The sequence below is a fragment of the Scyliorhinus canicula genome, chromosome 26, assembly GCF_902713615.1.
Source record: "Scyliorhinus canicula chromosome 26, sScyCan1.1, whole genome shotgun sequence".
NCBI classification, from domain to species: domain Eukaryota; kingdom Metazoa; phylum Chordata; class Chondrichthyes; order Carcharhiniformes; family Scyliorhinidae; genus Scyliorhinus; species Scyliorhinus canicula.
In genome coordinates, this window is record NC_052171.1 from 15,639,392 (window position 1) to 15,651,950 (window position 12,559).

At 45.7% G+C, this 12,559-nt stretch overlaps 1 protein-coding gene across 1 annotated transcript in view; it reads right to left on the reverse strand.

Annotated features, from left to right (window-relative positions):
* Positions 1–1,208: 1,208 nt before the first annotated feature.
* Positions 1,209–12,559, reverse strand: part of LOC119957441 (leucine-rich repeat transmembrane neuronal protein 4-like) — a 171,138-nt gene continuing 159,787 nt past the window's right edge. The window contains exon 3 of the mRNA XM_038785513.1: positions 1,209–1,710. Coding sequence (XP_038641441.1) covers positions 1,486–1,710 — 225 coding nt within the window. The 3' untranslated portion in view covers positions 1,209–1,485. The remainder of the gene's footprint in view (positions 1,711–12,559) is intronic.

The following is a 12,559-nucleotide window of genomic DNA, read 5'->3' on the forward strand; positions in this document are numbered from 1 at the left end:
CCTTCATTACTTGTATTACCATTCTCTTCTGCCTTGCACCATCATCCCTTTAGTCATTTAATCCCTCCTGCCCTCAGCCTCATGGCCTATCTATCTCTGTCTTCCCTCCAATCCATTCCCTGTATTGGCTCCTCCTCAAAAAACACAAATAACAGGGCAGCAAGGTGGCGCAGTGGTTAGCACTGGGACTGCGGCACAGAGGAACCGGGTTCGAATCCCGGCCCTAAGTCACTGTCCGTGTGGAGTTTGCACATTCTCCCCGTGTCTGCCTGGGTCTCGCTCCCACAATCCAAAGATGTGCAGGTTAGGTGGATTGTTCGTGCTAAATTGCCCCTTAATTAGAAAAAACTAATTGGGTACTCTAAATTTATTTTTAAAAAACACAAATAACTTGGCCCAGTTCTGCTGCAAAGCCACCGAGCTGAAACCCCAATCTGCTTGCCCCTTCACAGGCACAGTCAGTTCTGCTGAGTACATCCAGCACTTTCTGTTCATGTATTTGGTCTTTGTCAACAATCCCGAAACGTTGAAATTCCATTTCGGAAAGTAAATGCAAAAGATTTCAGAGACCAAACAAAAACACAGTTCTTTCCCGACAGGAGCAACACAGACGTCTGATCCAGCAATAAATTTCAGTAGATAATGGGCCTGGTGAACCAAATCTCATGTACTGTAACCATTCTCTGAAAACCTTCTCTTTAACACATCAGATAGCCCCTCTGTGTGGGAGGTGAACATGGGGAAAGAGCGGCCCTTGACAGTGCGGGGTGTGACATTGTTAATGGGTTAAAATCAAACCTTTGTCTGGTCTTACAAACTGTAAAATAGTTCAGTCGGAAAGCAATTTTGACACATGCAGAAATACCCAAACCAGGAGTCTTCGTCAGGCACCTTTAAAATGACACTGTCCACCATGATCAGATAAAATCTCCGATCCCCCACCCCCCCCGCATCATTACACTCAAGTTGACCACTTGCGCACTCGCAATGGACACATCGGATAGATGCGTCCTGGACAGGCTTGGCAATTTTCAGGGTATCCAACTTCATTGGCAACTCTCAAGATGTCCATCGAGCTTTTTAACCGAAATCGACGATATTCCAAACAACCCTCACCATTCCGACCCAAGAGTCCTTGCATCCTTTCATCTCCTGTCAATGGAGAAGTACAATTCGGGGAAAGCACGACCATTAAAATATTTGACCCATCCATTACAGTTTTTAGTTTATTTTCTTAAGAACATCATAAGCAGAGTCTTATATTTACATCATCAAATATCAAAGCACATAAAATCAGGAGAACGTCAGAACTCTGAAGTTTAGATGTTTGAGTTTCAATGGCCACAGGCTGTCCAGAGCTATATATTATTTTAAAAACTCATCAAGGGGCCACTTAAATGTTTGTCTCAATCCTTCTTTGTCTTTTTGTTCTTCCAGACTCGAACTGGTCGCCTCAAGGTCCATCACCTGCAAGAGGATATCGTTCTATGGTGAATGAGGTGCTTCGAGATGTATATTGGGAATAGCCGAGCGAGCCACTGTGCTAATGACGTTCCGACTCACACCCGGATCCACGTTGCCCGCCTCTGGTTCTTCCTGTAGAGGGGTCTCGTACCGCTTGTGTATGTGAAGAGTCTGATGTGCTTTGCAGTACCCAACCAGAGGCTGATCATAGTTGTAAAAGGCTGTGATGTTCATGGGCAGCGGAGTCTGTCAGGTGGAGAAAATAGAAGAGAATGTTAGAGTTATCGCAATTGACCTTCTGAGCAGAGATGAGGCCATGTTTGCAAAAGTAAGATGCTTCAAACGACTTCAGAGCAATGTCTATGAGCAAGGAAGGAGAGCCAGGGAATGATAGAGAGCAAAAGGGGCCCTTTTGGCTCCTAATCCCTGTGCCAGCTCTTTGGTGGAGCACCTCAAATCATCGCACTTCCCCGAGAAATATGCTATCGGGAACATCTACGGCATTCCGACAGCGTTTTGAATAAAGGAGGTATGTTGGTAGTAATGTGTTGATACAATGGCAAAATTCTGCAACCAGTTGGCACTAACCTAAACTGAGGAGAGAAGAGGATGAACAAATGGTCTTGAATTAACAATTTACAGTTGGTTAATGTCTCGCCAAGGGAGATTGATATTGCTGGAAAATTGAATTTTCTAAGTCGCAGTAGAGCATGCTAATGTTGAAATTGTGTTGCAATGGCATAACTAACAGAGTAGGCTCACCACTCCCAGAAGACAGAGGGTCCGATTTAATGGGGAAGTGATATGGGCCAGGGCTTAGAAAACTCCAAAGTATATCATGGAGTTCACATGACCTACAATTGTTTATAGATTTTGGTTATGAGGAACACAATGTTCTACTTTTCAAATGTTATTCAACAGAGGGCTTAAATACTTTTAAACAAAACAAAGTTTATTCTACAAATTCAGTTAACATTTTATGAACACCCACAATAAGCATTTTTCTCAACTACAAATACCCCACACAGCTACAGTACTCTATATTTAACCATTAATAACTTCCCTTGATTGCTTCACTCAAGTCACAACATCCATAAACCAGATAAAAACCCTTTTACCCAAAACAGTAGGTTTGACTGCTTTCCAGAAAAAAAGTTATCACTTTTAAATTATCAAGTGATCTGGACACCTTTTAAGATGCAGAGAAAGAGAGTTTCCAAGATCCTCAGAGTCTGAATACAGCAGCCAAAAGTCGAAACCGAAATCTAAACTCAGAACCACACAACAGCTTCCAGCTCAAAAACGAAAGTAAAAACCAGTTCCACAGCCCAGCTCCACCCACACAATGACATCACTCAAGATATGTGAGAACACACACATTTCTTAAAGGGACATTCCCCTGACAGGGAGAAACAGAGTCCCGTTTTGGGTTCGTGTAGCGAGGTATTTCAGCGCTTGCAGCGCCGAGAACGACCCCGCTATTAAACGGGACCCTTTCTTTTGGCCTCGGTTTCTCAATGCAGGAGGAGAAATTATGCCCCGATCCCTCTCTCTCCCCCCCCCCATGCCACGGCCTTCAGATCCCCCTCTCTGCCCCAACTTACCTATTAGGGGCCCTCAGGCACCCCCAACACCCCACCTCTTGAGGGGAAAACCAGAGTACCCGGGTGGCACTGCCAGGGTAACACCCTGCCCAGAGCCCAACCACCCGGAGGCTTCAATAGCCTCGGAACCCCCCCCCCCCTCCCCACGGGCCAGGTGCTGTTATGCCTGGTCCACCTTTATTTAGACTTGTACTAAACGCAGCCAAAGCGAAGTCTCTGAGGTGCGGGTGATCGATCCCAAGCCTCGGGAACATCGGGGGCGAACTGCTCGCTTAAATATGTAAATCTAGATCCCTCCCACTGAGGCCGTGATCCAGATCGTGCCGTTGATCTGGTGAGGCGTTCCGAGCATTGCAAACGGGAGATTTAACAGCCTTGTTGCATCACAGAGTTGGTCTCAGAGATGATAACCTGTAACTAGTGGCGTGCTCCAGGATGAGTTCTGGGGCCACAATTATTCACAATGTATATTATTGACTTGGACAAGTGAAGTGAATGCTATTGCCAAGTTTGCGGGTGACACAAGAATAGGTGGGAAGGTAGGTGGTGAGGATGACGCAGAGTGTTTACAGAGGGATACAGACAGATTAAGTGAGTGGGCAAAAACTTGGCAGCTGGAATATAATGTAGGAAAATGTTAAGTTATGCACTTTGGGAGAAAGAATAAAGGAGCTAAATATTATTGAAATGGAGAAAGATAGCAGAAAGCTGCAGCATAGAGGAATCTGGGGGCCCTCGGGCATAAATCACAAAAAGCAGGTTCAGCAGGTAATTGAGAAGGCAAGTGGAATATTGGCCCTTATTTCGAAAGGAATAGAGTACAAAAATGGGGAAATCTTGCTCAAACTATACAAGGCACAAGTTAGACTACACCCGGAATACTGGGAATAGTGTTCGTCAAGTAAAGGTATACTTGGATTGGAGATTGCCCAGAAAAGGTTCACTCGGTTGATCCTGGGTTTCGAAGTATTTTCTTGTGAGGAGAGGTTGAATAGGTTGGGCTGCATGCTCATTGGAGTACAGAAGAATGAGAGACGACCTTATTGGGACATAGAACATAGAACATAGAACGATACAGCTCAGTACAGGCCCTTCGGCCCACGATGTTGCACCGACATGGGAAGTCAAAAACTAAAGGCCATCTAACCTACACTATGCCATTATCATTCATATGCTTATCCAATAAACTTTTAAATGCCCTCAATGTTGGCGAGTTCACTACTGTTGCAGGTAGGGCATTCCACGGCCTCACCACTCTTTGCGTAAAAAACCTACCTCTGACGTCTGTCCTATATCTATTACCCCTCAATTTAAGGCTATGTCCCCTCGTGCTAGCCACCTCCATCCGCGGGAGAAGGCTCTCACTGTCCACCCTATCTAACCCTCTGATCATTTTGTATGTCTCTATTAAGTCACCTCTTAACCTTCTTCTCTCTAACGAAAACAACCTCAAGTCCATCAGCCTTTCCTCATAAGATTTTCCCTCCATACCAGGCAACATCCTGGTAAATCTCCTCTGCACCCGTTCCAAAGCTTCCACCTCCTTCCTATAATGAGGCGACCAGAACTGTACGCAATACTCCAAATGCGGCCGTACCAGAGTTTTGTACAGCTGCAACATGACCTCATGGCTCCGTAACTCAATCCCTCTACCAATAAAGGCCAACACACCATAAGCCTTCTTCACAACCCTATCAACCTGGGTGGCAACTTTCAGGGATCGATGTACATGGACACCGAGATCCCTCTGCTCATCCACACTGCTAAGAATTTTACCATTAGCCAAATATTCCGCATTCCTGTTATTCTTTACAAAGTGAATCACCTCACACTTCTCTACATTAAACTCCATTTGCCACCTCTTAGCCCAGCTCTGCAGCTTATCTATGTCCCTCTGTAACCTGCAACATCCTTCCACACTGTCTACAACTCCACCGACTTTAGTGTCGTCTTCAAATCTACTCACCCAACCTTCTGTGCCCTCCTCTAGGTCATTTATAAAAATGACAAACAGCAACGGCCCCAGAACAGATCCTTATGGTACGCCACTCGTAACTGAACTCCATTCTGAACATTTGCCATCAACCACCACCCTCTGTCTTCTTTCAACTAGCCAATTTCTGATCCACATCTCTAAATCACCCTCAATCCCCAGCCTCCGTATTTTCTGCAATAGACCGTGGGGAACCTTATCAAACGCTTTACTGAAATCCATATACACCACATCAACTGCTCTACCCTCGTCTACCTGTTCAGTCACCTTCTCAAAGAACTCGATAAGGTTTGTGAGGCATGACCTACCCTTCACAAAACCATGCTGACTATCCCTAATCATATTATTCCTATCTAGATGATTATAAATCGTATCTCTTATAATCCTCTCCAAGACTTTACCCACAACAGACGTGAGGCTCACCGGCCTATAGTTACTGGGGTTATCTCTACTCCCCTTCTTGAACAAAGGGACCACATTTGCTATCCTCCAGTCCTCTGGCACTATTCCTGTAGCCAATGATGACATAAAAATCAAAGCCAAAGGCTCAGCAATCTCTTCCCTGGCTTCCCAGAGAATCCTAGGATAAGTCCCATCAGGCCCCGGGGACTTATCTATTTTCACCTTGTCCAGAATTGCCAACACTTCTTCCCTACGCACCTCAATGCCATCTATTCTAATAGCCTGGGTCTCAGCATTCTCCTCCACAACATTATCTTTTTCCTGAGTGAATACTGACAAAAAGTATTCATTTAGTATCTCGCTTATCTCCTCAGCCTCCACACACAACTTCCCACCACTGTCCTTGACTGGCCCTACTCTTACCCTAGTCATTCTTTTATTCCTGAAGTGTTCTCCAGGGGTTTGATATGCTGAGAGGTTGTTTCCCTTTGTGGGACAGTCTCGGACCAGGGGACATAATCACAGACTAAGAGGTCACCCATTTAAGGCAGAGATGAGGAGGAATTTCTTCCCTCAGAGGGTAGTGAATCTGTGGAATTCATTGCTGCCGAGAGCTGTAGAGATTGGGTCGTTAAATACGTTCAATACACAATTATTGAAATTAATAAAGCATGAAGGAAGACTTGAATTTGTCTCGCAACTCCCACCATGCCTTCTGGATGCCCTGAAGCAAAGTACAGCTGCTGAAGTACTTTGTTGTCACTGCTGTATCGTAGGAACGGCGGCAGCCAATCTTTGCACAGAGATTCTCCCCCCCCCCCCCCCCCCCCCACTCCCCCCCCCCCCCCCCCCCCTCCATGTTATCCAATACCTATCCATCACTGTCGCTCCAGGCATGAAATGACAAGAAGAAAATTTTAGTGAAGGACGACAACAGGAATAGATAAAAAGAGGCCAGGTGGATAAGCATCAGCCCCCAACCATACCACTATGCTTCCTTCACCACAATGTGCTTGAGCTCTGATTGAAAAAATATTCAATTTTTAAATATCTCTCTCAGAATCACTGAATTACACTTCAATAACAATATACTCCTTCAGCGTAATCTGGCAATTAATGATGTTTTATGAGCTATTAATCTTTTATTGCTAATCTAAGCATTCATGTGTATCATCTAGTGTCTGTCATCTTTAATTAGACATGCCAACTGATTTTTCAATTAAAATCTAATTGACGTTTGAGTTTTAATTGCGTTTTTACTTTGCGTTCCAGTTTAACGATAGCAGGAAAAAAAGGACCAGACCTTGTCGTATTCAAAGACAGAACCCACATGATGTTAACCACTTTGGTGTTCTTACCGATCTCTTTTTTTTTAAAAGAGGAAGGCAATTTCCTCTGTCGCCTCGTCCACCTCTATCTCAGTAACCTGCTCCATCCTTACTAATCTCTGGGATTGTTCCTCCAGTTCTGGTCCCTTGGGCATCCCTGGTTTTAATTGCTTCACTTCTGGTGGCCGTGCCTTACGCCGGCAAGATCCTAAGCTCTGGAATTGCCTCCTGAAATCTCTCTGCTTGTCCACCTCGCTTTCCTCCCTGAGGAAGCCCCTCAAAACCTGCCTCTTCCCGACCGAGGTCATGGGTTATCTTCGTTGATGTCTCCTCATCTGGTCCGATGTCGAATTTTGTTGGATAATGGTCCTGTGAAGTGCTATGGGCGCCATGTAGAAGCAGGTCATTGTGGTTTGGCAGAAACAGGTCTTGTGCGTAAAGTGGGTGGTATTTAATCGACTGCTTGTTGTGTGTTCCTGTTCAGTATTCAGGTCTATTTCAGTCGGTACTGTTGGAACGGGAATTGGCAATTTGGATGGATGATAGTGTGTTTGCCTCTATTTTAAGGAGTTGGACTATGCCAAAGAATAGAAATTCCCACAGTGCAGAAGGAGGCCATTCGGCCCATCGAGTCTGCACCGACTCTCTGAAAGAGCACCCTACCCCTTACCCCACCGAAACTGCACATCTTTGGACACCAAGGGGCAATTTAGCGTGGCCAATCTGCCCAACCTGCACATCTTTGGACTGTGGTAGGAAACCGGAGCATCCAGAGGAAATCCAGGCAGACAAGGGGAGAAAGTGCAAATTCCACACAGTCACCCAAGGTCGGAATTAAACCGGGGCCCCATGCACTGTGAGGCAGCAGTGCTAACCACTGTGTTGCCCTGAAGAGAAGTCTTGTTGCATTAAATATGTAGCTTTGGTGAGGCCACAGCTGGATTACTTTGTGCCACTTCAACCGCCTCACCAAAGCAGAAGATATACTTGGCTTGAAAGAGAGGGGGGGTCGACGGAGTTTCACAAAATTGTCCCTGTGACGTTAGGATTATCAGATGAAGAGCGATGGACTGGAGTGGACCTACATTCCCTCGAGTTTAGGAGAGGGAGTGGTGCTCTCATTGAGGCAAAACATCCTTCGCACTGATCTTGTCGAGCTGTCCGAGAGGCCGTTTTTCCTGGTTTGAGGATCTTCAGCTCGCGGGTCATGGTCTCAGGATAAGCCATTTTGGGCAGAGATGAGGAAAAATGTCTTTACTCAGTGGTTTGTGAATCTCTGGAATTCTCTATCCCAGAGCTGGAGTCGTTGAATATATTATTTCGGCAATCAATACACTTTTGGATATTCAGGGAAATGGGGAACCGGGATTGGGTGGGTAAGTAGATTTGGTGGAGAAGATCCCTCATGGTCTTCTAATTGGCAGAGCAGAATCAAGGGCCTGTATTGTCTGCACCTCACACTTCTTATGCTCTCCTGTTTGGGGCAGCAGGGTAGCATGGTGGTAGCATACATGCTTCACAGCTCCAGGGTCCCAGGTTCGATTCCCGGCTGGGTCACTGTCTGTCCTCCCCCTGTGTGTGTGTGTTTCCTCCGGGTGCTCCGGTTTCCTCCCACAGTCCAAAGATGTGCGGGTTAGGTGGATTGGCCATGCTAAATTGCCCGTAGTGTCCTAATAAAAGTAAGGTTAATGGGGGGGTTGTTGGGTTACGGGTATAGGGTGGATATGTGGGTTTGAGTAGGGTGATCATGGCTCGGCACAACATTGAGGGCCGAAGGGCCTGTTCTGTGCTGTACTGTTCTATGTTCTATGTTCTGTTCCAAGTGTTTACATCGTGCTCTCTGAAATTATGTGATTGATTTGACTTCAATTACCACTTGTGTATGTCTTTCCTGCTCCAATGGCCCTTTGCTTGAAGTATGTCTCCGAACCTCCCACTTTATTCTAGGTAGCGCTAACATTGAGCAAACGCCCCTTTGGCAGTGATGAACCTTTCAGTGGATAACTATCTCTTCTGAAGAAGCGATATATTCAATCTGGTATGTTAACCTTGTTTGCCTCTGCACAGATTCTGCCAGACCTGCTGAGTATTTCCACGCTCTCTGCTTCCATCAGTGAGAATAACCTTTCATTATTTATTCCCCCAAACCCTTTCATCATTTTCAACACTGCATGAAATTCTCCTCTTAACTTTCTCTGCCGCAGAATCTGTGGGTTTTTCAAAATATCACTGCGAGCACATTCTCTGATCTCCGATTTCATCGCATCCCATCTAATTGGTCTTTTTCTGTACCTCAGATATCATAGAATCCCGACAGCGCAGAAGGAGGCCATTCAGCCCATCGTGTCTGCACTGACCCTCCGAAGGAACACCCCACGTCGGCCCAATTCCCCACCCCAATCCCTGTAACCTTGGGCATGGGCAAATTAGCATGGCTGAATCGCCTAACCTGCACATCTTTGGACTGTGGGAGGAAACCAGACCACCCGGAGGAAACCCACGCAGACAAGGAGAGAACATGTGAACTCCTGCACAGTCACCCAAGGCCGGAATTGATCCGGGGTTCCTGGCGTGTGATGCAGCAATGCTAACGATTGCGCCACAGTGAAGCTCTCTCTGAAGTAAGATTATTGCAATGGGCTATGATGCTTCAATATCTAACAATGAGGGAACAGAAAAATTGAGATGAAATAAAACTTGGAAGAAGGAAATAAAGTAGCAATAATTTCACTTGGAAGATAAGTGCTAAATGTTTCCTCTTTTCAAACCAGAATTGCTCCAACCAGGGGACAAGATCCTGCTTATTATCTCTGATGTTGTACAGCACGGCATGCTGGGACTGGAGTCTTACGGCCTTAGCAGGGTTCCGAGACTTGGCCACAAAGCTTCAAGTAGTCCAGCGTTGCTAGGCACATGGTGATAAGCCACTTTTACTTCCTGTGTCAGCAACATTCGCAGTACATTGCACGGCAGGACTGAAAAGGTTAGAGAGGCAGAAACATATACTTTTTTAATGGTTAAAAAAAGAAAATTTCCCATCAAGGGTCAATTTAGCGTGGCCAATCCAACTGCCCCGCACACCTTTGGGTTGTGGGGGTGAAACCCACGCAAACATGGGGAGAATGTGCAAACGTCACATGGACAGTGACCTGGGGCTGGGATCAAATCCGCGTCCTCAGCGCTGAGAGGCAGCAGTGCTAACCACTGTGTCGCCCTATTTTTAAATTTTAAGTAAATATTACTTTGATCCTTTTGGCATGGCTGTGGGATTTACAGTGCGCTCCATGGGACTTCTTGCTTCCCAATTGAAAAAAAGGTCAATGAATCACACCTGATCCTTGGAGACATGTGAATGTGATCTATCGGTGAAGACGCTCGATTTCAATTAGCCACCAGTCAGTACGTTAAGCTGAGTGTGACAGCACTCCAAAACCGGTCACATTCTCCGCAAGTGTATCTCAGTAATTGGTTCAGGAATAAAAGAAATGCTCGCTCAGGAATGTGGTGAACGCTGAAATAATTCAATTAAATAAAATCTCCCTGGAACATGTTTGAAACATTGCACAAAGGTAAATTTGAGCCAACAAATTGAGCAGAGCTTCGGGTAAATCCACCAGGAGAGCCTGCGACTTCAGGTCACTCATGCCAAGGGGCCGGTTTAGCTCAGTGGGCTAAACAGCTGGTTTGTGATGCACAACAAGGCCAGCAGCGCGGGTTCAATTCTCGTTAATGGCTGACCCGAACAGGCGCCGGAATGTGAGGACTAGGGGCTTTTCACAGTAACTTCATACTTGTGACAATAAAAGGTTATTATTATTATGATCCTGTTTTTGCAAGAACAGTGATGGGTAGAGTCGAACAAAGCTTGCTCAGTTCCTGCTTGGGCATCTGCAGGTGCACCGACCTCGGAGACGAGAAGAGCACCAGGAGGGAGAGACATGCGGTCCCTGCCGTCCTTGTAGTAAATCGTTCTTCAGTAAAGAGTCGCTAATCATCTGTGTTATGCTGATAGCTAGATTAGCCTCATATTGTCTTATTACTGTATGGGTTTTCACGTGGGTTTTCGTGCTGATATTAAATGTAAATATTCTAATTGCTAACACTCATCGGAGCGAGTGGGTGTCAGAAAGGTGCACACTTTTTTTCATCCTAATTTGAGTATTTTTTTCCCGAATCAAAACAAACAGGTTAAATTTTAAATACTCTAATTATCACTTATGTTCTGTTGTTAGTAATTAAAATGTTTCTCACAGTTTTGAGACACCCAGGTACCAGTTGAGAAAACACCGAATTCATACAGTGGTTGGTCACACCTGAAGCGTGCTGGGTTTGGGATTCTGCCCCCCCCCTTCCCCCTGTTATCCCCAGACAGGTGCCCTGCTCTTAACTGGAGACCCACTGGTGAGCTAACCCTCAGATGCCCCACCTGTAAGCTGTGGGAAACATCACACTTTCTTCCACACTCTGCCAATGACCCAAAGACCCTTTGTCAACAGTGACTCCAGATAAGGCTAGGAAATTAGGCTGGGTGGATTGGCCATGTTAAATTGCCCTTAGTGTCCAAAATTGCCCTTAGTGTTGGGTGGGGTTACTGGGTTTTGGGGATAGGGTGGAGGTGTGGGTCTTGGTAGGGTGCTCTTTCCAAGAGCCAGTGCAGACTCGATGGGCCGAAAGGCCTCCTTCTGCACTGTAAATTCTATGAAATTCTATGAAATAAGGACGCCTCCACCCACCAAACCTCAGCAACCTAACTCTGTGCTATCAAATTCCTTGGACCACGGAAGTGCAAGACTATCTGTATTAATGCCTTGGGTCTCCAGTTCCCCCTCCCCTCTATTGCTAAATGGCAGGTCACGCCCCCTCAGCTGGTTCATTCTGTTTTACTGCCTTGCTGCATTCTCCCAGTGCTTAACAATTCTATGGGATAATAGTTACATTTACAGATCAAGACATTTATGTAAGTAAAGTTAATCAATTAACATACAATAATTTATAATTCTTCCACAGGATAATGGACATTGTTGTGAAATTCGATCGCCAAAGTACCAGCAGAAATATACGAGAATATTATTCACTAAAAATAGAAATTAACTGTTTCAGTCAATTTAAATAACCAGGTCTGATATAAACAAGGCAACTTTTCTGAAATTATGAATTCTCCAATTCAGGGCATGAGGTCTACTCGTATAACTGGGACAGCAGTTGGGGTTTACAATGACGTGAGTCATGTGAGATCTGGAGATAAAATATCCTGTGCGGGTTAGGTGGATTGGCCATGCTAAATTGCCCGTAGTGTAAGGTTAATGGGGGGATTGTTGGGTTACGGGTATACGGGTTACGTGGGTTTAAGTAGGGTGATCATTGCTGGGCACAACATCGAGGGCCGAAGGGCCTGTTCTGTGCTGTACTGTTCTATGTTCTATGTTCTATGTTCTAAGATAGTCCCCTGATCCAATGAAATCCACTTGGAAAGTCAGGGGAGCTCAGTCTTTCAATGGTTCAGTGGGGAAGGGAACGCGCCATGGCCTCGTGTTAAAAACTATCATCCTTGATTTTAAATCTCTGCACAATCTCGCACTTCCCGGCAGGGTTAGCTGGTGAGATCTTCCAGTGGAGGGTGCGAACAAGGGAAAACCCTCACGGTAGCATGGTGGTTATCATCAATGCTTCACAGCTCCAGGGTCCCAGGTTCGATTCCCGGCTGGGTCACTGTCTGTGTGGAGTCTGCACGTCCTCCCCATGTGTGCGTGGGTTTCCTCCGGGTGCTC